Source organism: Hemitrygon akajei, chromosome 20, assembly GCF_048418815.1.
Source record: "Hemitrygon akajei chromosome 20, sHemAka1.3, whole genome shotgun sequence".
NCBI lineage: Eukaryota > Metazoa > Chordata > Chondrichthyes > Myliobatiformes > Dasyatidae > Hemitrygon > Hemitrygon akajei.
In genome coordinates, this window is record NC_133143.1 from 22,518,053 (window position 1) to 22,543,836 (window position 25,784).

The 25,784-nt window shown below is 41.8% G+C and overlaps 1 protein-coding gene across 1 annotated transcript in view; it reads right to left on the reverse strand.

The window, feature by feature from the left end:
• Positions 1-25,784, reverse strand: part of dek (DEK proto-oncogene) — a 35,442-nt gene that overhangs the window by 7,999 nt on the left and 1,659 nt on the right. Inside the window, exons 2-7 of the mRNA XM_073024011.1 lie at positions 18,566-18,697; positions 18,323-18,436; positions 15,592-15,701; positions 10,160-10,254; positions 7,008-7,128; positions 3,055-3,228 (exon numbers count right to left, since the gene is read on the reverse strand). Of these exons, the coding sequence (XP_072880112.1) occupies positions 3,055-3,228; positions 7,008-7,128; positions 10,160-10,254; positions 15,592-15,701; positions 18,323-18,436; positions 18,566-18,686 (735 nt within the window). The 5' untranslated portion in view covers positions 18,687-18,697. The remainder of the gene's footprint in view (positions 1-3,054; positions 3,229-7,007; positions 7,129-10,159; positions 10,255-15,591; positions 15,702-18,322; positions 18,437-18,565; positions 18,698-25,784) is intronic.

Consider the following 25,784-nt stretch of genomic DNA (forward strand, 5'->3'; position numbering starts at 1 on the left):
CTGCCCAGGACTGCTGCAGGTTCTTCCTCTTGCCCCCTTGGGGCTGGTATGAACTCCCCGGGGACGACCAGGGGTGCGCCGTACACCAACTCGGCTGACGAGGCGTGCAGATCATCTTTGGGCGCCGTGCGGATGCCGAGTAGGACCCAGGGAAGCTGGTCCGCCCAGTTAGCTCCTCGCAGGCGGGCCATGAGAGCCGACTTCAGGTGACGGTGGAAACGCTCCACCAGTCCGTTCGACTGTGGGTGGTAGGCAGTGGTGTGGTGCAGCTGTGTCCCCAAAAAGCTGGCCATAGCTGACCACAGGCTGGAGGTGAACTGGGCGCCTCTGTCGGAGGTAATGTGGGCTGGTACACCAAAGCGTTACACCCAGGTGGCGATCAGTGCCCGGGCGCAAGATTCGGAGGTGGTGTTCGTGAGCGGAATCGCCTCTGGCCATCTTGTGAACCGGTCCACGATAGTCAGGAGGTGCCGCGCTCCGCGCGACACTGACAAGGGGCCCACGATATCCATGTGAATGTGGTCGAAACGCCGGTGGATGGGGTGGAACTGCTGCGGCAGAGCTTTGGTGTGCCACTGCATCTTGGCCGTCTGGCAGTGCATGCACGTTCTGGCCCATTCACTGACCTGCTTGCGGAGTCCGTGCCAAACGAACCGGTTGGCTACCAGCCGGACAGTTGTCCTGATGGAGGGGTGCGCTAAGTTATGAATGGGGTCGAAAACACGGCGCCGCCAGTCTGCCGGGACGACGGGACGGGGCTGGCCGGTGGCGACATCACAGAGTAGGGTCCTCTCACCTGGGCCTACGGGGAGGTCTTGGAGCTGCAAGCCGGAGACTGCGGTTCTGTAACTCAGGATCTCCTCGTCTGCCTGCTGCGCCTCTGCCAGCACCTCAAAGTCTACCACTTGGGAAAGGGCATGAATGTTAGGGCGAGAGAGCGCGTCCGCCACGACATTGTCCTCACCCGAGACGTGCTGGACATCCGTCGTGTATTCAGAGATGTAGGACAGATGGCGCTGCTGGCCAGGGATCGGACACCTTCGTGAACGTAAAGGTAAGCGGCTTGTGGTCCATGAACGCGGTGAAGGGCCTACCTTCTAAGAAGTACCTGAAATGCCATATTGCCAGGTATAGCGCCAACAGTTCCCGGCCGAAAGCACTGTATTTGAGCTCGGGTGGATGCATGTGTTTGCTGAAAAACGCCAGGGGTTGCCAGCGCCCCTCGATGGCAACTGGGCTTCTCCCAGAGATGACGTCTGAAAGGTCTCGGTGTGGACCAGCCTCTGCCTCGGCAGGTCGACCTGCAGGCTGTGAGCCTGCAAAAAATCCGTGCCCAGAAGCGGTTGGGCTACGGCGGCCAGTGTGAAGTCCCACGTGAACCGGCTGGAGCCGAACTGTAGCTGCACCATACGGGTGCCATAGGTCCTTACCGTGCTGCCGTTCATGGCCCTCAGTGGGGGACCCGGTGCCCTGTTGCGGGTGTCGTAACTTGTCGGAGGTAAGACGCTGATCTCAGCACCGGTGTCGACCAAAAAACGGCGTCCCGACCTCTTGTCCCACACATACAGGAGGCTATCCCAATGGCCAGCCGCCGTAGCCATCAGCGGCGGCTGGCCCTGGCGTTTCCCAGGAACTGGCAGGGCAGGCGACAACGGCGGGCTTCTGCGCCCCACTGCTGGTGGTAGAAACACCATTGTTCGTTGGGCTCCCCACCCCTGCCTCTGGGGCTAGCGGGCACTGCGGCCAGGCCTGGACTGGTTTGCTGCTGGGAGCGTGGCCTGTTGATCTGTGCGATGGACGCCCCACTCACCTTCTTGGCGTTCCACAGCAAGTCCGCCCAGGTTGCCACCTTCCAGGCGTCGCTGAAATCCGCGTCGGACAGCAGCAGGCGTATGTCCTCGGGCAGCTGCTCCAGGAATGCCTGCTCAAACATGAGGCAGGGTGTGTGTCCGCCGGCCAAAGACAACATCTCATACATTAAAGCCGATGGAGGTCTGTCTCCCAAGCTATCCAGGTGCAGTAAACGGGCAGCCCGCTCGCGCCGTGAGAGTCCGAAAGTCCTTACAAGCAAGGCTTTGAATTCCGTGTATTTGCCGTCCGCCGGGGGAGACTGTACGAACTCCGCTACCTGGGCCGCTGTGTCCTGGTCGAGGGAGCTCACCATGTAGTAGTAACGTGTGTCCTCTGAGGTTATCTGCCGAATGTGGAATTGGGCTTCTGCTTGCTGGAACCATAGGTGAGGTCGCAGCGTCCAGAAGCTTGGCAGTTTCAATGAAACCGCATGAACAGATGCGGTGTCGGTCATCTCCGGTCCAAAAATCGTTTGGACCGTCGGGGTCACCAATTGTAGCGGTGTGCTACACGCAGTGCTAAAATAACGACACAGAGTCGGTAAACTGCAATTAAAGATGATTTTATTCGAACTTCACAGCCCTGCTTTAAAGCCTCCCTCATCTCGCCCTCCCTGGGCGCGGATGCTCTAAGGAACATGTACTCAAAAACCCCCCCGCAGGCTTCTTCCCTTTGTTCCGGACCTGGCCTTTGTGCCTGCGTGCTGGCTATTTGTGAGCCGGTTCGAGTGCGCTAGGAAGTGGGTCGCCACAATTCAACCATACTCATGAATATATCCAAACAAAACAGCATTCCTCCAGAGCCAAGATGCAAAACACAGCACACACAACAGCATCAGATAGTTAAAACAGCAGAAAAACATAGTCATTAAAAAAAATGTAGTGCCTGAGCATCATGGTCAGATTGATGGTACATGGGATGTCGTCCTGGAAACATGCTTCTGCAACAACAAGCAGTCTTCATCAAGCAGCACCAACAGGAGAGGCCAGCCCTCAACCTAGCTAGCACAGACTCCAGCATGCCCAGAGGCCTCTGCTCTCTCCTATACTGCCTTTGGCACCCGTCAAATGTTTTGGGGAGGCCTTGCTCACTCTTATAATTATACATCAGTATAAATGTTAAAAACAACTAGTTAATTCCTGTAAGGGGGGGGGGGGGGGAGAGAGAGACTCTACAACACTTTCAGGAATGATAATTACAAACCTCCACTGTTTCTTCCACATCGCTTTCATGTGAAGATTTTTCCTGTTCTTTCTTTTCTTCCTCACTGCTGGATTCATCTGTAAGAATCTCTTCTAAAGCCTTTGATTTCTTCTTGGACCCTGAACTTTCCTTCTTTCCACCCTTTTGACGCTTTTTCTTGGGCTTTGGTAGTGACTACATATGTAATTAAAAGCAAAATAATTTTATTTGATTTAAGTATCATACCTAGAACCTGCAAAGTAATTTGACTATATGGTTAAGACCTGTAATATTTTTATTTAAAGATAATAAGCGTGGTCCTAAGTTTTTCTTTGCAGTATTTTTGTCAATGTTGCATTTTTTGTACATGAGAATGAATAAAATTATTGTACATTTATACATTCTAATATTAAAAGTAGTAATTTCATTCTGGTTCATAGATTTTGCTTGTGATTACAAATTAATTTTAGCAGATAATGGAAACAAACCTAATTATAAACTTCTGATGATAGTTATAAGAAAAAACAACCAAAGTCAGAGTCACATAGTAAGGAAAAGCCCATCATGTCCAACCTGCCCAACAAGGACCCATCTATGTTTATCCCATTTACCAATCCTTGGTCCACAGCCTTCTATGCCTCTATGATTCAAGTGCTTGTCTAGGTCCTTCATAAAATCTAAATGTACTGCCCCATCACTTTCTTATAGTGCATTCCAGATTTCAAGAAGAAACTTCCTTAGGTTACCTCCTAATTTCTTACTCAGAAATCTCAAGCCCTCTAATTTTTGACCGCTCTATGAGGAAATATTCCTACCATCTATGCCTTTCAATTCTGTACAATTCTATCAGATCTTCCTTCACTTCATGCTATCCAACCTCTCCTAAATGAAACACTCCATTCTAGGCAACATCCCAGTGAATTTCCTCTGCAGCTCCTCCAGTGCAAACACATCTTCCTATAATCTGGCAAGCAGGAATGCACATAGAATTCGAGCTGTCATCCAACTTGTATTTCATAAGGTTATAGACAATAGGTGCAGAAGTAGACCATTCGGCCCTTCGAGCCTGCACCGCCATTTTGAGATCATGGCTGATCATCTACTATCAATACCCGGTTTCTGCCTTGTCCCCATATCCCTTGATTCCCCTATCCATAAGATACCTATCTAGCTCCTTCTTGAAAGCATCCAGAGAATTGGCCTTGTTATGTACCCCGTAACTGGGTCACTTACCAGCAAAGATAGAGAGGTCCGTTGAAGTCTGATGGTACTATTTTTAACAGTATTTATTGATAGAAATACACAAAAATAATATCAATGCAAACACACAGATAATATACGTTGTCAATACTAAATCTAAAAGCGCGGGTATAATAATAATCAATAAGAAATAAGCTGTATCGTTGTCTAGGGGATAATGAATTGTCTGATGGAAATATATAGTTCGTTCAGTTCATACAGGCTGCCGCCGTTGGGGACCCTGTGTGGCAATTGTTGGAGAGAGAGAGAGACGGGTTAAAACTTGCCCATTCTGTTTATGATGTCAATCCTTCGAGAGTCGTTGAGAGTTGAGTTCCCCGTTGTTAGCCATAAACCGTTTTTCCGTGGCAAAGGTCACCGATTCCGGGCAAATGGAAGCGGACGCACGTGGCCTTCCACCGGCTTTCGTTATTACGGGATCGCTAGCGTTTCTTCTGGTGCGTCTGAGGGACTGTTCCCACAGACCCTCTTTTTATCCTGACTCACAGGGTCTCAGGTGTCAATCAGGTTGGGGATGATGCAATTCCTCCACCAACCTCCTCCTTGGTTCATTGCCTGGGGCTTTGATGGCATCGTACAGGATGCAATACACAAGTCCGTCTCCAAGAGACAATAGCCGGCATCAATGGGTCCACCTCTAGGAGGCCAAGGCACATTCCAACGCCTTGTGGATTCGGCATGTCTTTCTCTCATTTCCTGGGTCTCCTGAATTGACTCAATAGTGATCTTGCGATTCTCACAAAGGAGGGGGCTACCCCGCACCCTTCGGCCCCTCAGAGCTGTGGTACATTCATAACAGCCTCCACTACCTTCCGAGGCAGTGCATTCCAGACCCCCACAACTCTCTGGGAGAAGAAGTTTTTCCTTAACTCTGTCCTAAATGACCTACCCCTTATTCTCAAACCATGCCCTCTGGTACTGGACTCTCCAGCATCAGGAACATATTTCCTGCCTCTACCTTGTCCAATCCCTTAATAATCTTATATGTTGCAATCAGATCCCCTCTCAATCTCCTTAATTCCAGCGTGTACAAGCCCAGTCTCTCTAACCTCTCTGCGTAAGACAGTCCAGACATCCCAGGAATTAACCTCGTGAATCTACGCTGCACTTCCTCTACAGCCAGGATGTCCTTCCTTAACCCTGGAGACCAAAACTGTACACAATACTCCAGGTGTGGTCTCACCAGGGCTCTGTACAAATGCAAGAGGATTTCCTTGCTCTTGTACTCAATTCCCTTTGTAATAAAGGCCAACATTCCATTAGCCTTCTTCACTGCCTGCTGCACTTGCTCATTCACCTTCAGTGACTGATGAACAAGGACTCCTAGATCTCTTTGTATTTCTCCCTTACCTAACTCTACACCGTTCAGATAATAATCTGCCTTCCTGTTCTTACTCCCAAAGTGGATAACCTCACAGTTATTCACATTAAACGCCATCTGCCAAGTATCTGCCCACTCACCCAGCCTATCCAAGTCACCCTGAATTCTCCTAACATCCTCATCACGTCACACTGCCACCCACCTTAGTATCATCTGCAAATCTGCTGATGTTATTCTCAATGCCTTCATCTAAATCGTTGACGTAAATTGTAAACAGCTGTGGTCCCAATACCGAGCCCTGTGGCACCCCACTAGTCACCACCTGCCATTCCGAGAAACACCCATTCACCGCTACCCTTTGCTTTCTAACTGCCAACCAGTTTTCTATCCATGTCAATGTCTTCCCCCCGATGCCACGAGCTTTGATTTTACCCACCAATCTCCTATGTGGGACCTTATCAAATGCCTTCTGAAAATATTACAATTTCTCTGCTCTTGTATTCTCTGTCCTGGTTAACGAAGCCAGCCATTTCATATGACTTCTTCATCACCTTAGTTACCTTACAGGACTCATGGACTTTTACACCAAGGTCTTATAATACTCCCAAAGGCCTAGTCATTTACTTTACTTTATTGTTACCAAACAATTGATACTAGAGTGTACAATCATCACAGCGATATTTGATTCTGCGCTTCGTGCTCCCTGGAGTACATTTATAATGTCTTAATGACCACCTATCAGGATTAAATTCCATGTGCCATTACTCTGCCCATCTTAACAACTGATTAATATTAACCTGTAGCCTTGAACTATCCTACGAACACCAATTTTAATGCCATCTACAAATTTACTAACCTTACCTATTACATTTATATTTGAGCTATTAACATCGAAAATAAGGGCCTAGTATCACTCCCTGCAGAACACCAATCGTCATATGGTTCTAATCATTAAAAGCAGTGTCACCCTGTGCTTTCCACCACCAAGCCAACTTAGATCTAATTTGCCAACTTGCATTGGCTTCCATGGGCTCTAACCCTCCAACCAATTTCATATGTAACTTTGTTGAAGGCTTTAGTAAAAGTACACCAAGGAATCATGCCCTCATTAATACATTTAGTTATCTCTTCAAAAAAATCCAAATTGGTCAGATAGGATTGTCCTGCCAAAATCATGCTGACCATTTTTAATTAATCCCCAGTTTTCCAAATGGAGATTAATCCAATCCTTTTCCTAATAACCTGCCTTTTACACATTTTAGAGTGGTATTACAGAGATAATCCCCGCTGTCATTATACTTTAAAGGCTGCAATTAAAATACTAAAATGAGTGTAGATTGCATAATGAGTTTTGCCCCTTTTCAAATAAGCAACTCAGATTTCAAAACATCACCTTCCCAGATGCTTTGGGTCTCATCAAGAAGTTCAAAATTTTTGATACAAGTTCATCTTTAGTGCCCTTTCTTTCCAGATCCAGGACAGTACAGATCACCTTCAATACTGATATTGGATTCCTAAAATTATAAAAAGGAGGGGGGAGATGGCAGACAAAAAAAAAGAATCGATCAGTACAAACATTAGAAAGCACACTCTTTTTCATTAAAAAATGAAGTGTCTTCAGGTGCCTTCCTGTAGCATTTTGTCCAGTTGTCAAAGGCTAAGTCTTTGTCAGTGAATTATCAAAGACAATTATTGGTCTTTGGAACCTGCATGCTGCTTACCCAAACTTCACCTGGATGTGAAGGGTCAGTTGAGCTGACCTTCTACGTTCAACAAGGTCCTGTAAGACAAAGCTGCTTCAAACAGCAACTGCCTCTGATGAAGACATTTAATTTTAAGTACTTCTGGGTTCATATTTTTATAAAGTTGTTCTTGGAAATAGGTTGACAAAGCATATAAAATAAAAGTGTAAAGCCCTACAAGCAGTATAGGAAATCAAGAAAAAAAATTGATTTTGCTCTTTCAAAAAAAAAGTAAAACTCCAGCATAATCCATTTAGAACTTAGTTGATGCTCAATTAGCACATTTTATGGATTATCAGATTTTTAAAAACACATACTCAAACATACTTGTTTTTCTCTCATGTCATACAGTGGTATAATACTTTTTCTGGTGAACTCAATGAGCTGAATGGAGCAGGAAAGATGTAAGCACTCCAGACCCCAGTTTCAGTTGTAAACTTTATACACATTTCTGATACTTGGTGTTGAAACATCAACCATAGCCCTGGCTGCACAAATCAAGGCCCCAGCAACACTCCAGACCTCTGGCTGTAGCCACACTCCCTATTTGCACTGTGGACTTTCAATTCATATTCCAGACAAGTGAGTAAACCAGATGCCAGACCAACATGATTTCCAAACAATCAGGTGCCTGATAATCAGTTTTTAATCTAATATACATATCAATGTGATTGAGCTACTAATGCATTCTTTACCCCCTTACAGGAATTATGATTTTATTATTCACATAAGCTTCAAATAACGCATTATAAATTGGGAGGAGGAAGGAAAGAAGTGAGTAGGGGTGGAGTCAAGGTAAAGCTGTAAAAATAAAAAATGTGATTAACACAGCATTAGTGCAAACAGCCAGTTGTTGGTCAACATGGTCTTGCAAGGCTGAGACCCATTTCCACGCTCTCTCTGTAATTCTGAAAATAGGGCATTAACATGACCCCGGAGCTGAGAACTATTGATTCTTTCTCTTTTGTACTTTGTTTCATTTTCAAACAATGAACTGCCTCCCACTGGAGGAAGCATTCATCATGTAAAGACCCCTTAGAACCTTACATTTCAATCAGATTCCTTTTTGCTTGTCTAAAGTTAACTGAATACAAGTACTTTCCTCACTGCTTCTAATTTAACATTTTTCCTTAAAGAGATCAATACTATGTGCAATCGCTTGATGTAGTCTCAATAATTGCCTATAAAACTGAATAGGCTCCCTAATTTTGTGTTCAATAAACAAAACCACTTCCTTGTTTTCCTACCTTTCTGCTTACCCGCAACTAGCCATTTGCAAATCATGCAAAAGTGCACTCATACCTTTATGCATCTTAAAGGTCTCACTATATTGTAGTTTCAATTTTAGAAAAAAATAATCAGCTTCACATTTACCCCATTACACCGCATTAATCAAATCCTTTGCCCATTCATTTAACATACAATTATCTGTTTGTATCTTCAAATTCTCTTCACAACTTACTTTCCTAACATCTTTGTATCATCAACAAATTTTACAACTATGACTTTAGTGCCTTCAAACAAGAAGTCAAAATAGCAGCATTGATCCCTGTAGCACACCCAACTGGAAAAAGAACTGTTTAGGCCTGCTCCATTTTCTGCTTGATCAATAAGCTTTGTATCAACACCATATGTTATCTCCTGGAGTTGGAGGCTTGATTTGCAAAAGACCAATGATGTAACACCTAATCAAATGCCTACTGGAAATTCTAGTCATTCTGTAAAGAACTCCAATAAATTGATCAAACAGGATCAATTGCTTTCAGAAAAGCAAGACATGGTGATTATTAGATTACTGTGACTTCTATTTTAATTGTGGCCTACTACAACAGTTATAATGACAACCAAATATTCCTATGACTTTTTCTGAGTAATAGATTTGCTATTTTCTAATCCAATCAAATAATTCCTGAATCTCCAATTTTGGAAAATTGAAGCCAAACCACAAACTCAAGAAAATCCAGATGCTGGAAATCCAAGCAACATACACAAAAATGCTGGAGGAACTCAGCAGGTCAGGCAGCATCCATGGAAAACAGCAAACAGTTGATGCTTTGGCCAAGACCCTTCATCAGGATCCTGATAATGTATTAACCATCCCAGTAAGCTGTGTTCCAAAGAAACTTTGCATTATAGAAAACCATATTTTAAAAATTGTGTCAATAGGAAAGTAGACTGAGGTAAAGTTTCAGATTTATAACAAGTAAATTTTCCAGGAGGATTTTCAAAAAGAAAGGTTTTAAATAACTATTAAATTTGTTATGTTAGTGCAAGCTAAAATACTAGATTATACAAGTTACATTACAAACTGCATACAAGTATGGTTGCACAATTTCTAATAGTGATTTACTTCTCAATTTCAAATATCCTCCCATGGTGAAACTAGCAGACTGATTTTGAGAGACAATGGAAACACCTATGACTCTTCCTACCCTCCCCCAAACCAGGCAGCTTTTTGTCCTGGTTGTCTATTTCAAAAGTGTCTCTTAAGTGGTTCTCTGGTTCCCAAACTAAATCATGTTATCACCAATTCAGACCGTGTAATGTAAATAGTGTTCCTATCGCCATTAATTGCTTTGTATCCAATCTGTGTTATGGATACATGTGTTATAGCAGAATATTTCAATACTACTTGGACTCAAATGACAAATTTAATTCACACTAAATACATGTACAGTTACTTTAAACCTAATTAATGACACCAAGGTAAAAGCATTTTAAATGTTTTTATCCATAATATTCAATTTTGGAACATATACTCTTAATAGCATGCAATGCAAAAATTGAATACTTGGCCACTCACTTTTTCAGTATCTCTTCTTTTTTCTTGTGCTGGTCACTGCCACTTTCAAATGCGAATCCAGTGAAGAGACGAATGTTTTTCTTCAATGTGGGAAGCTGAAAAGCACCAAAGACAAGAAACAACTCATTAATAAAGGGTATTCAAAGTAAATGTCACATATACTGACTGGATTAGAGTATTAAAAATGAATGCATCATACCTTCCCATTGTAAACAGAATATCTATTTATTATTGATGTATATCGCAGAGTAGGCCCTTCAAACCACACCTCCCAGCAACCCCCGACTTAACCCTAGCCTAAATCATGGGACAATTTACAATGACCAATTAACCTACCAACTGGGGATTAGGTATTTGCATTTAGTGAGTAGCCCAGCCATGCCATGGAATATACAGATTTAAATCCTTGGTCTGTACTTCATTAACACTGAACTTAACTCTATTGCAGGGGTTCCCAACCTTGCTTAATGGTGTTGATCCATGGCATAAAAAAGGATCTATTGCAATCAGGAGAGGATTAACTTAAAATCCCTGTTGGAAGTGTTTGTATGTCAGTTTATGTAAGAAACAGAAAATGTTAACTAATGCCATTGTCAGCTATGACCATTGCTACTTCAGTGTTATACATAAATATCACCAACTCCCATGAACTGTTATGTAAAGGAAAGCCTCCTTAAAGGTGTTCAGAAAATTTCACAAGAAAAAAAACAAATCTGCGGCAACAGGTGGGATTTAAGGACAGTGTGCTGCCTCCCTGGTGCCATGATCCAGGACTTCATGGACCTCAAGGGTGAAGGTGAACAGCCGGAAGTGGTAGTGTATGTCAGCACAAATGACGTCGGGAAGAAGAGGTAAGAAATTTTGCAGTGTGACTTAAGAGAACTCAGAAGGCGGCTGAAAAGCAGGACCTCCAGGGTGGTTATCTCCGGTTTGCTTCCAGTTCCTTGTGCTGGTAAGAGCAGGAATAGGGGGATAGTGGATCCGAATGTGTGGGTGAGGAGCTGGTGCGGGAAGCAGGAAATTAGATTCTTAGACCACTGGGATCTGTTTTGGGGTAAGGATGAATTATACAAAATCTACAAAAGGGACGGTCAGTATGGATAGAACTGAGAAATTGTAAGGGCAGAAAGACCTAATGGGAGTTATCTACAGGGCCCCAAACAGTAGCCTGGATATAGGGTGCAAGTTGAATCAAGAGTTAAAATTGGCACGTCGCAAAGGTAATGCTATGGTTGTTAGGGGGATTTCAACATACAGGTAGACTGGGAAAATCAGGCTGGTACTGGACCCCAAGAAAGGAAGCTTGTGGAGTGCCTCTGAGATGGATTTTTAGAGCAGCTTGTACTGGAGCCTATCAGGGAGAAGGCAATTCTGGATTTAGTGTTGTGTAATGAACCGGATTTGATAAGGGAACTCGAGGTCAAGGAGCCATAGGAGTTAGTGACTAGAATATAATAAGTTTTAATCTACAATTTGAGAGGGAGAAGGGAAAATCGGAAGTGTCAGTATTACAGTTGAACAAAGGGGACTATGGAGCCATGAGGGAGGAGCTGGCCAAAGTTGACTGGAAAAATACCCTAGCAGGGATGACAGTGGAACAACAATGGCAGGTATTTCTGGGAATAGTACAGGAGGTGCAGGATCAGTTCATTCCAAAGAGGAAGAAAGATTCTAAGGGGAGTAAAGGGCGACCGTGGCTGACAAAGGAAGTCAGGGACAGTATAAAAATAAAAGAGAAGTATAACAAAGCAAAGATGAGCAGGAAGCCAGAGGATTGGGAAATTTTTAAAGAGCAACAGAAGATCACTAAAAAAGCAATATGGGGAGAAAAGATGAGGTACGAAGGTAAGCTAGCCAAGAATTTAAAGGAGGACAGTAAAAGCTTTTTTAGGTATGTGAAGAGGAAAAAATAAGTTAAGACCAAAGTTGTGCCCTTGAAGACAGAAATGGGTGAAATCATTATGGGGAACAAGGAAATGGCAGACGAGTTGAACAACTTTGGATCTGTCATCACTAGGGAAGACACAAACAATCTCCGAGATATAATAGTGGCCAGAGGACCTAGGGTAACGGAGGAACTGAAGGAAATTCACATTAGCCAGAAAATGGTGTTGGGTAGACTGATGGGACTGAAGGCTGATACATCCTCAGGGCCTGATGGTCTGCATTTCAGGGTACTTAAGGAGGTGGCTCTAGAAATCGTGGACACATTGGTAATCATTTTCCAATGTTCTATAGATTCAGGATCAGTACCTGTGGATTGGAGGGTAGCTAATGTTATCCCACTTTTTAAAGGAGGGAAAGAGAAAACAGGGAATTATCGACCAGTTAGCCTGACATCAGTGGTGGGGAAGATGCTGGAGTTAATTATAAAAGTTGAAATAGCGGCACATTTGGATAGCAGTAACAGGATCAGTCCGAGTCAGCATGGATTTACGAAGGGGAAATCATGGAATCTTCAGGATTTTTTTGAGGATGTAACAATGAAAATGGACAAGGGAGAGCCAGTGGATGTAGTGTACCTGGACTTTCAGAAAGACTTTGATAAGGTCCCACATTGGAGATTAGTGGGCAAAATTAGAGCACATGGTATTGGGGGGTAGGATACCGACATGATAGAAAATTGGTTGGCAGACAGGAAACAAAGAGTAGGGATTAACGGGTCCCTTTCAGAATGGCAGACAGTGACTAGTGGGGTACCTCAAGGATCAGTGCTGGGACCGCAGCTATTTACAATATACAAACCCCATTTCCAGAAAAGTTGGGATATTTTCCAAAATGCAATAAAAACAAAAATCTGTGATATGTTAATTCACGTGAACCTTTATTTAACTGACAAAAGTACAAAGATTTTTAATAGTTTTACTGACCAATTTAATTGTATTTTGTAAATATACACAAATTTAGAGTTTGATGGCTGCAACATACTCAACAAAAGTTGGGACAGAGTTAAAATAAGATTGAAAAATGCACAGAATATTCAAGTAACACCAGTTTGGAAGACTCCACATTAAGCAGGCTAATTGGTAGCAGGTGAGGTATCATGACTGGGTATAAAAGTAGTGTCCATCAAAGGCTCAGTCTTTGCAAGCAAGGATGGGTCGTGGCTCACCCCTTTGTGCCAAAATTCGTGAGAGAATTGTTTGTCAGTTCAAAAGGAACATTTCCCAACGCAAGATTGCAGAGAATTCAGAGCATCTCAGTGCGTAAAGAGCAAGGTCGGAAACCACTGTTGAACGCACGTGATCTTCGAGCCCTCAGGCGGCACTGCCTAAGAAACCGTCATGCTACTGTGACAATTATAGCCACCTGGACTCGGGAGTACTTCAGAAAACCATTGTCACTTAACACAGTCCGTCGCTGCATCCAGAAATGCAACTTCCAACTGTATTATGCAAGGAGGAAGCCATACATCAACTCTATGCAGAAACGCCGGCAGGTTCTCTGGGCCCGAGCTCATCTCAGATGGACCGAAAGACTGTGGAACCATGTGCTGTGGTCAGACGAGTCCACATTTCAGCTAGTTTTCGGAAAAAATGGGCGTTGAGTTCTCTGTGCCAAAGATGAAAATGACCATCCTGATTGTTATTAGCGAAAGGTGCAAAAGCCAGCATCTGTGATGGTATGGGGGTGCATCAGTGCCCATGGCATGGGTGAGTTGCATGTATGTGAAGGTACCATTGACTCTGAGGTGTGTATTAGGATTTTAGAGAGACATATGTTGCCATCAAGGCAACGTCTCTTCCCGGGACATCCATGCTTATTTCAGCAGGACAATGCCAGACCACATTCTGCACGGGCTACAACAGCATGGCTTTGTAGACACAGAGTGCGTGTGCTTGACTGGCCTGCTGCCAGTCCAGATCTATCTCCTATTGAAAATGTATGGCGCATCATGAAGAGGAGAATCAGACAACGGAGACCACGGACTGCTGAGCAGCTGAAATCTTATATCAAGCAAGAATGGACAAAATTTCCAATTGCAAATCTACTACAATTACGGTAGTATCCTCAGTTCCAAAATGATTAAAAAGTGTTATTAAAAGGAAAGGTGATGTAACACAATGGTAAACATGCCTCTGTCCCAACTTTTGTTGAGTGTGTTGCAGCCATCAAATTCTAATTTTGTGTATATTTACAAAATACAATTAAGTTGGTCAGTAAAACTATTGAAAATATTTTCTTTGTACTTTTGTCAGTTAAATAAAGGTTCACGTGAATTAACATATCACAGATTTTTGTTTTTATTGCATTTTGGAAAATATCCTAACTTTTCTGGAAATGGGGTTTGTACATTAATGATTTAGATGAAGGGATTAAAAGTAACATTAGCAAATTTGCAAATGACACAAAGCTGGGTGGCAGTGTAAAATGTGAGAAGGATGTTATGAGAAAGCCAGGTGACTTGGACAGGTTGGGTGAGTGGGCAGATGCATGGGAGATGCAGTTTAATGTGGATAAATGTGAGGTTATCCACTTTGGTGGCAACAACAGGAAGGCAGATTACTATCTGAATGGTGTCAAGTTAGGAAAAGGGGAAGTACAACGAGATCTGGGTGTCCTTGTTCATCAGTCACTGAAAGTAAGCATGCAGGTACAACAGGCAGTGAAGAGAGCTAATGGCATCTTGGCCTTCATAACAAGGGGAGTTGAGTATAGGAGCAAAGAGGTTCTTGTGCAGTTGTACAGGGCCCTGGTGAGACCATACCTGGAATATTGTGTGCAGTTTTGGTCTCCAAATTTGAGGAAGGACATTCTTGCTATTGAGGGAGTGCAGTGTAAGTTCACGAGGTTAATCCTGTCACGAGGTGGGACTGTCATATGTTGAAAGATTGGATACACTGGAATTTAGAAGGATGAGGGGGGATCTGATTGAAACATATTATTAAGGGATTGGACATGCTAGAGGCAGGAAACATATTCCCAGTGTTGGAGGAGTCCAGAACCAGAGGCCACAGTTTAAGAATAAGGGGTAGGCCATTTAGAACGGAGTTGAGGAAAAACTTTTTCACCCAGAGAGTTGTGGATCTGTGAAATGCTCTACCTCAGAAGGCAGTGGAGGCCAATTCTCTGGATGCTTTCAAGAAAGAGTTAGATAGAGCTGTTAAAGATAGCGGAGTCAAGGGATATGGGGAGAAGGCAGGAACGGGGTACTGACTGTGGATGATCAGCCATGATCACAGTGAATGGCGGCGGTGCTGCCTCGAAGGGCCGACTCTTGCACCTATTGTCTATAAATCCTAATCTTGGTCTAGTGCAAAGGCTGCATTGCAACTGAGTTTTCAAGATAACCCACTCAGCATGGGATCCTTATAAAATTAAGCAAGCAATAAAATGTTATTTCATTTAGAAAGTCCTAGCATCATACAACTTTAAAAGTTTGTCAGATTACTTAAAATGAACAATAACAAACAAGTTTTCAGTCATCTTACCGAACCTGGCCTATTGTATAAGACTTTGTGCAGTATTTTGAGATCTTCAGCCTTTGTTTTGCTCATGAAATACTGTATTCTCTCAATTTCTCCCAGCCTTGTACCTCTACCTAGTCAAAACAAACTCATAAATTATTAATGTCTTGCACATTATTTTAACAATGCACACAGTTGATCCATCAGGTTTTTAAAAAAATACTTTAAATAGTTAAGTTAAAGAGAATCTTTAAGTCTATACACCTTTTATCTTCCACAACTTAAAACTTCCAAAGCTGAACACATCCTATGAATAATGGATGAAGATTAGTTTTGTATTTGTGGTACGTTTACTCATCTTCATAATTAATAAGAACCACTTCCAGGCACTCTGGATTTCTCCCACATCCCATGGACATGTGGGCTGACCGATCAATTGAACAGTGTAAGGTGCACAAGTGAGTGGTAACATCTGCATGGAGTTGATATGGGGAAAATTTAAAAAATAACAGGATCAATGTGAGATTAATATAAATGGATCAATGATGGCTAATGCAGACTAGTGAGCCAAAGTATCTTTTTCCATGCTGCATATCTGTGTTTGACTACAACTGACATCTGAATGAGAGACACGAGTGGGCAACTTGCTTTCAGTTCTGTTCCCCATTAAGTAAAGTGGATTCCCGTTAATTGGTCCATCAGTTAATCAGGGCAGCTGCTTACAGTCGGCGCTCCTTATCCGCGGATTCCGCATGCGCGAATTCAACCATCTGCGAATCGCAAAAACCCAGAAGTGCTCTTCTAGCACTTGTTGTTCGAGCATGTACAGACTTTTTTTTCTTGTCATTATTCCCTAAACAATGCAGTATAACAACCACTTTACATAGTATTTATATTGTATTAGGTATTATAAGTAATCTAGACATGATTTGAAGTATACGGGAGGATGTGCATGAGTTATCGTGCATTGGAATCGAAAAAAATCGGAAGTTCTCTTACTAAGCAAGTCAGAACAGGTACATCTGGTATTATTTAGCGTCAGTTAGTCAAACGTTTGTCTTAATATATAGTATATATTTTACCTTTTTATGCATATAAAACACTTTAGAATGTATGTTTCAGCACCAGGCTTGGGACAGATCGCTCCCTAGTGCGCTCTCCACCGTGCCGGGTTGATGTGGAGGATCAAAAACCCAAAACCTAATAATTAAACCACTGTGTTGCTTAGTAATAATTGTAGCTTTCATCGGGGCAGAGCTTTTCTCATTTTATCCTTTAAAATTGTTCTGATCGTTGACCGACCTAGCCTAATGCTTTTCCAATGACCGATGGCATTTCACCCCTTTCCGATCGCTTTATTATTTCCACTTTATTTTCCAATCGTGATTATTTTCGTGAACAGAAACACTGCGCATTCAGAGCTCTGGCGCCGGGGTCCTAATGTCCACCGCTCTGAGACAGGTTAAATAAGGTCTGGGGTTCTGCTGGGTCCTAAGGTCCACCAGATTGAGACAGGTTGTATAAGGGACTTGAGCATCTGTGAATTTTGGTATCCACGAGGGGTCCAGAACCAATCCCTCGCGGATAAGGAGGGCTGACTGTATATGGATCACCATGCTGTTTAATTGGGTCAGGACACTGTTGCCAAATAGTTTCTAACTAGCATCAGCTGCACAAATTTGTTCGGCTGTTAGCGACACTACACTGCTTACAGTGAAGTTTTAAAATAGTTTCAGCTGTGCGTGTGTTTTAAAAAAAAGTGATTTTTGTCACTGATAGTTGTCAAAAGTAAACAGTCAAGACAATTCAGAACTGATTTGCTCACTGCAATTTTGAACAGTTGGGCTTGGAGATGCCAGAAATGGCTAGGATGAAACAAGTTAGGAACTATGAAGAATTAAAGTATTGACAATTATCTTGAATGTTACAACGAAAATGAAGATTTGGAGGATGCACCTGTCAGCAGCATTGTATGAAGGTAGTTCATTATCTGCACTAGGTGCTTGTGCTGATTTTGTTCATTTACAGTCAATCAAAAGAACTTGGAAGCGTACTCTGGATGAATTTGTTTGTCAATAATGATTAGGAACTAATAGTTTCATAGCACTGTCCTAACATCAGTAGTGTTCTAATTTGTTCTGTATTTCATTTAAATACCTAGTTTGTTACTCAGTTAAACGATAAGTTGTCTTTTCTGTACCTCAAACTATTTCCATGAAACTTCAGCTAATTAGGAGAGCTGCTGTACTTGCCCCAATTAACAAGAATCCAATGTATTCAAAAATTTTAAGGCAACAGAAATCTTACACGTTTAATACATGTTGAACACATCCAGGTGAACTGTGCAAATACAAAATTATTAATTCAACAATTAATTTTCTATTTAAGACCCCGATCAAAATAATTTCAAATCATCCAAGACTAACCAATCAATGGTTTTAATGATACATTCAATCTTCAGGCATTTCAATTTGTTACTAATTGTGTATGAACTTATTTTACCCTTAAAATACAACTGTTACAGTTCACATACTATGGAATATGGTCCTCTTCTCCTTCCAAGGAACACAATTTACCCAAGAACATAGACTTAAAAAACTTTAAAAAATCAAATCATCCCCATTCCTTCTACAGACCACACAGCATCACGAACTCCAAGATCTATCCAAACACCTTTTCTGTTCCCATCCCCCACAAAAAGTAATTACAACATTAAAACCTAGCAATTAGGACCACAAAACTTTGGAATGTTTACCTTCAGGAATACTGAATGTCTCTTTTGCAGATGGCGTCACTTGTAAAGTCAATCTTTCCACTTTTTTCTTTTCCCTTTTCCCCTCTACAATAGGACATCTTTCCAGTAATCCAACTGCAACATTAAATTGGTATCCATTTAGCATTTCAAGATGTACATTGTATACATTCCTGACATTAAATGTACCTTCAAAACAATTTTTGACTTAAAGCTCTTTAAATTTAAAAGGGCTGATTTGTATACCTCTTTCTTCCTCTTCCTCTTCACTTTCCATTTTTTCTTCCTCTGTTTTTGTGGAAGACTTATCAGGCTTATTTTTCTTCTTTGTTCCTTCAGCCTTTCCTCCTTTTTCAGGTGTAGACATCTTTACTACTTCTGTGACAGAATAGGTCAATTACAAAGAAAATGCACATTAGCAATTACGTAGCTGATATTAGCATGAATAAAAATATATCAGCATTATAACATGGTATTTAAAATGATGCAACCCAAGCTCACCATCAAGTATAGACTAAAAAAAGTCAATTTGAAAAAGGTAAGCAGGAGCATTAGTAGGCCACATGACCAATTCAATGTCCTGCCCAATACCCACTGTTCTTCATGACAGATAAATTCTTAATGACTCAGCATTTATTGCATTTCAGAATTCTTGACACTGGGTCATATCAAGCTGGTGTGAAATTGCACAACATGCTTTTAAATACTTTCCACCACCTAAGCTTGAACATAGTGTGCTATAAGGGCTTGTAAACTGGCCTAAACTGCAATGTAGGTGATAAGGTGGTGCAGGATAATTCCTTTTTTTGAACAGCTGCAAGAAAAAGTTTGTGAACCCTTTGCAATTGTCTGGTTTTCTGCATTACTCAAAATGTGGTCTGATCTTCATCTTAATCACAATAGACAAACACAATCTGCCTAAACTAGTAACACATAAACAACTGTACTTGTCACGTCATTACTGAACACATTGTTTAATTATTCACTGTTGAGGGTGGAAATAGTATGTGAACCCTTGTATTTAATAACTGGTAGAACCTCCTTTAGCAGCAATAACCTCCATCAAACGTTTTCTGTAGCTGCTGATCAGACTTGCACAACAAGGAGGAATTTTAGACCATTCCTCCATACAAAACTTTTTCAGTTCATCAATATTTCTGGGTTACCTTGCATGCCACAGCACCTCAACTGGGTTAAGATCTGGACTCTGACTTGGCCATTTCAAAACACGGACTTTCTTCTTTTTAAACCATTCTGTTGTTGATTTATTCACATTTCAAGATATTGTCTTATTGCATCATCTAATTTCTATTAAGCTTCAGGTGACAGACTGCTAGCCTGACACGCTCCTTTAAAATGTCTTGATACAATTTTGAATTCATTATTCCCTCAACAATTGCAAGCTGCCCAGGTCTTGAGGCAGCAAAACAGCCCCAAACCATGATCTCCTTCCACCATGCTTCACAGCTGAGATGAGGTTTTGGTGTTGGTGTGTTGTGCCCCCTTTCCTCTAAACATAGTGATGTGCATTTCTGCCAAAAAGTACAACTTTTGTCTCCTCTGTCCAGAGAACCTGGTCCCAGAAGCACTGTGGAACATCCAGATGGCCTTTTGCAAACTTAAGATGGGCAGCAATGTTTTATTTTAGACAGCAGTGGTTTCCTTCGTAGTGTCCATCCACGAATACCATTACTGGACACAGGAAGAGATAGTAAGTTCAAGAGATTTCTGCAGGCCTTTTGCTGTTACCCTTGGAGTGGAGGATTTAAATAGTTGAATTCACAGAAGCACAAGAATAGTCTTACCAATAAGCATTTGGGAAAACGTGTTTTCATGTTCCTTCCTGTGCTCATTTATTTGCATTATTTATATTTAGTGTTTAATACACAGTTTAAACTTACTTTAAGCAATTGAACACCAAAAGAAAACCAAAGATCCTGGAAATCAAATGCTGGAAAACTTCAGGTCACATAGCATGTGAACAGAGAAATGTTAAAAAATCGTTAACAGTGAACAAAGGATCTGAACCTAGTAGAAGAGTGGTCATTGAAGATGGAAGAATATTAGATGGCTAGAGGACTGATCCCTTTGCAAGTTGAAAAGTAGAGAGACGTGACCATGGTGACAATACATTGAAGACAGCAGAATTTCCAAAATGACCTACCTGTTGAATATGGAGACGATGGAAAATGGCAAACACTTTCCTTATATTGGATAGCAGAATGCTGGATCACTAAGATAAAAGATTTTGTTCTACTGTTCACTTCTATTATACCCATTCTGATAACATCTTCTGTACCAAAGCTTCCAAAATGTCTTCCTTTGTTCTTAACAGTGGAGTTTCTTCCTCACCACTTAAGGATATCAATGACATCTGTTCTATTTTCCACACTTCAGTCTCAACTTCTCTCATCCAGAAAAAGGAAAGCCTTCCCCTTTCCTTCATCTTCCTATCTCCACGTTCAATTGATTAACCAACAGAACTGCTTTCACTGGTCATTTTTTCACTTCCAGTAGCTAAAGATCTGCAACATCTGCAGAATCTTTTGACTTTTTTAAGATGGTGTGGATAAGTGGCAACTCTTTGTGTGTAGCTCTGAAGGGAATCATCAAATATTCCTGCTTATGATATTACAGTCTACAGCTGAAATCCAGCCACAGCCACGGGTACTGCAGCAAGCAAGTATGTTTAAAGGCTTTTAAAAAATATCTATCAATCCTCAAAATTGGGAGACCCTGGACTGCAGACTCAGGTTGTGAGAGCAGTTCATCTTTAAAGTAAGGTTAAAACGCAAAGCCCTTAGACACTCCCCCCCCCCCCCCCCACCTCTATCTTGCTGACAAATGTACAGTCTCTGGGAAACAAAACAAATTGAAGACCTGAGAGCAAGATTGCAGTATCTGAGGGACATCAGGACTGCTGTGTAACCTGCTTCATGGACAGAAACATGGCTCATCCCCACCATTTTGGATGCAGCACTACAGTCCAAGGGCGTCACCATCCACCTCATTGACAGGACAGCTGAGTTTCTGAAGGGTAGTGGAGGCAGAGTATGCTACATGATTAACTCATCATGATGCACAGACATGGCAGTCCTATCTCAATCCTGCTCATCCGACCTGGAACATCTAATGATTGAGTGTGATCCATTTTATCTGCTGAAATAGTAAACCACCACCATCCTGACAGCAGAGTACATTCCAAACCCTGCCAAATGTTAGGCAGGCACTGGAGGAGCTGAGCACAGTGATCAGCAATCACGAAACAGCGCACCCTGTTGCACTATCATTGCAAAAGATTTCAACCAGGCCAGCTTAAAGAAGTCTCCGTCCAACTACCACAAATATATCACCTGTAGAACCAGAGGAGCCAACATACTTGACTACTGTTACACCACCATAAGATCACCTAATGTGCCTGCAATTTGGAATGTCCCTTCACATAGCTGTACTCCCAGCAAACGGAAACTAAGGACTACAGCACCAGTGGTGAGGACCAAGAGGGTTTGGTCAAGGGAGGCAGAGGAACTCTTACAGGAATGGTTTGAGTAGGTAAACTACACAATAGTCAGAGATTAATCTTTGAATCTGAATGAAAATGCGACAGGTGTAACCAATTCCATCAAAACCTGTGTGGAAGAGTGATTGCCTTTGAGAACATACTGGGCGCACCCAAACCAAAAGCCATGGATAAACCAAGAGATTCGTAGTGTGCTGAGGAATACATCTGTGGCATTCAAGATAGTGACCCATAACTATACAAGAATTCCAGATACAACTGATGGAACACATTTTAAGGGTGAGAAAACAATTCCAATTGAAGCTAGAGACAGAATCAGATGCATGTCAGCTCTGGCAGGGTTTTCAGGTAATTTCTTCCTACAAAGCGAAACCTACACAGGTTTCCCCCACTATCCGAAAGTAGAGCGTTCCTATGAAATCTTTCATAAACTGAAATGGTGTAAAGCGACAAAGCAATTACCATTAATTTATACGGGAAAATTTTTTTAAGTGTTCTCAGACCCAAAAAATAACCTACCAAATGGGGACTTGATGCAGAGAGCAAAACAAACGCTGAACACTATTTTTGCTTTTCGCCACTCTCACTGCCCAGGGTGCACACTGCCTCTATAATGGCTCGCCTCAAAACAAATGCTAAACGCTCCTTTTTCCGTAAAAGTGAAAATCCTCTTCGGATTTCTTTCAGTTAGTGAAAACAGGTGCTAATGTAGGTCTTTCGTAAAAGCAAACTTTCGTAAAGCGGGAGATACCTGCATCGTGAATGGCTGTTATGGTTCATCCCCAGATGAGTGAGCACTTTTTACGTACGCTTTGAACGGCAGAATATAATTACACCTGTGCAAATCCCTGCAGTATCTGGTGACCTTGTGCTGTCTTAAAGGCCGATGTCAGAACATCTTTCAAAAAGGTGAACATTCACAAGGCGTCAGGCCCTGATGGTGTACCTGGTACTGCTCTGAAAACCTGTGCCAACCAACTGCCAGGAGTGTTCAAGGACATCTTCAATCTCCAAGAGAGTAAGACCAAAGGATGATTGAGGAATTCAGGAAGGGGAAAATCGAAGGAACAGGACACCAGTCATCAAGGGCTCAGTAGTGAAAAGGGCAAGAAGTTTCAAGTTCTTGGGTGTTAACATCTCTTAAGATCTATCCTGGGCCCAACATATGCAATTACAAAGACCGCCTGCATTTTTCACTAGGATTTTCAAGAGAATTGTATGTCACCAATGACTCTAGCAAATTTCTACAGCTGTACAGTGGAGAGCATGCTAACTGGTTTCATCATAGTCCGGTATGGAGGGGCCACTGCTCTGGTTCAGAAAAAAAGTTGCAAACTCAGCTAGCTCCATCATGGGCACCAGCCTCCCTAACATCAAGAACATCTTCAAAAGGAGACAACATCCATCACCCAGGACATACCCTCTTCTCAACGCTATCAGAGAGCTACATTCAACATTTTAGGTACAGCTTGTTCCTGCCCACCATCAGATTTCTGAATGGACAATGAACCCTCATTGTTCCCCATCCCCTTTTGCTCTTTTTGCACAACATATTAAAATTAATGTACACCTTATCTTACTGTAATTTATATATATTTCAGTATGCATTGCACTATTCTGCTGCCACAAAACAACAAGCTTCACAACATATGCTGGTGATAATTAAACATTCTGATTCTCCTGTCCCAATAGCATTCTAATGCAGGAAATGGTAGTTGTGGCAATAGCCCTATTAAATACAATAGATGGCAAACACTGTTAAAGAAGGTAATTATGAAGAACTGGTGTCATCAAGGAAACATGACAGAGCCAGAGAAACAACAGAATGCAAGAGTTTAGGATCTCAGTTGCAGTGTTTTTCACTCACCTTTGTTTTCATTAATGCACTATTTAAATTTTACATTTTCTTATTTACTTCTCTTTCAGGCAAATCAATGTATTTCACATTCACCATATTCTCTCAGTTTGCACTCTACAACTTGTATTCAGTCTCTCCTGATTACTGATATTGTTTCTTCTCTCTACCCTCAGCCATTTCTACAATTTTGAAATAAAACATTTGAGTTTTGTTCTCATGAACTTGAAATGTTAATCCAGTTTTGTTCTCATCAGATGCTGTTTATTTCACTTGCTTTTGAGGAATGAACATTTACTAATTAACTACCAAAGTCAGGCAGAACATACATTCAGTAAAGATTTATTCTAATCATGCAACACACACAAAAGGCTGGTGGAACGCAGCAGGCCAGGCAGAATCTGTAATGAGAAGCGCTGTCGACGTTTCAGGCCGAGACCCTTCGTCAAGACTAAATGAAAGGAAAGTCTTTCCTTTCAATTAGTCCTGACGAAGGGTCTCAGCCCAAAACGTTGACAGCGTTTCTCCCTATAGATGCTGCCTGGCCTGCTGCGTTCCACCAGCATTTTGTTTGTGTCGCTTGAATTTCCAGCATCTGCAGATTTCCTCGTGTTTGCATTTTATTCCAATCATGTACATTTTCAAAGCCTGCCAGGCAAATGTACTATTGATTCATGTTGCTACTTTGCTGGCATCCAGTCTAATCACCTGGCATTTATCAATAAACCCAAATTGGAGGCAAGGCTGCTGTGTACAACTAGTGGCAACACTTTAGCATTCAAAGTTGTGGGTTTAAAACCCACTCAAGGACCAAGGACAAACCACCGGCAACGGCTCCAGATTAAAAACAGAAGGAATGATGCTGAAGTGTGGCCTTTGAGCATTAAAACTTCATTTCAGTCTGCTTTGCAAATGGATGCAAAGACAGAGAAGCTGGAGTGTTCTCCTGCACCTTGCTCACTAGTTATGCCCCCAGGAAAAAATTAATAAATGCCTCATTGCTGCTTGTGGAACTTTGCACCTACACACATTGTTTGCCAAGGTCCTAAAGCAGTAGCTACAGTTCAAACTTAATGTATTCAAATGCTGCAGAACATATTCCATTACAGAAGATCCTATCATAACGATTTACTTCAAATCATCGGTCTACATTAATGACATAATGGAGCAAGTGGTTAGTGCTGCTGTACAACACACTACGGATCCTTTGTTGCTTTGCACTCCTATTACCAGCAGTGTGCTGCACCTAATCTTACAGGCTAAGCTAAAGTACACACATATTATCTATACTCAGCCAGAAATGTTAACATCACCAGCTCTCTATTTAAAAACTTTGCCAAGAACATGATTAATAATATCTCAGATGGACCAGAAACTGCCAAATACAAAATATTTCAACAGCCCCATTCACCAATTTAAAACTAGCATGTGATATTATGGCAAAATTATGATAGAACTTCTGAAATTGAATTTGCAAATCCTTGTGGCCATGCCAGACAACATTACTTTCCTCACATATTCCTCACAGCATTAAGTTTCTTTGCTTGAATAACATCCATAAAATGAAAATTCACATGAAGTGGAAGTAAGCATTACTGAATGGAACAATGATCATGGAAACCAACTGTTTGTCCAAAAGAGATTCGTTCTGTCCAGATTTACGTTTCTTTTTCTGAATGAAAATAAATATGTTCCCATTTACTACTATGTTCTCAAGGAACTTAAAAAAGCTACATGACAGTTCTGGATTTTTTTTTCAAGTGTTGGCATGTTCATAGAATGCGAATTACTATTTTAAAAATCAGCAATAATCAGAATATTGACAGGATAAGATGAATTACATTTTGTAACAATTTAAATTTCCACTCTTCCTTCAGGAATAAGCTTTAATCTTATATCTGGTACTTCTTGTAATGCAGTACCAGACTCGAAGACATCATTCCACAAAAAGCTTATAATAGCAGGAAATAGAAGAGCAAGAAAAAAAATTGCACTACTTTGCGCAGAAACAGCAGCAGCTTGAAAGAGAGATCTCAGATAAGATTTCCTCCAAGCTGACAATGAACTTAGGCCAACCTCAAGGACATGTG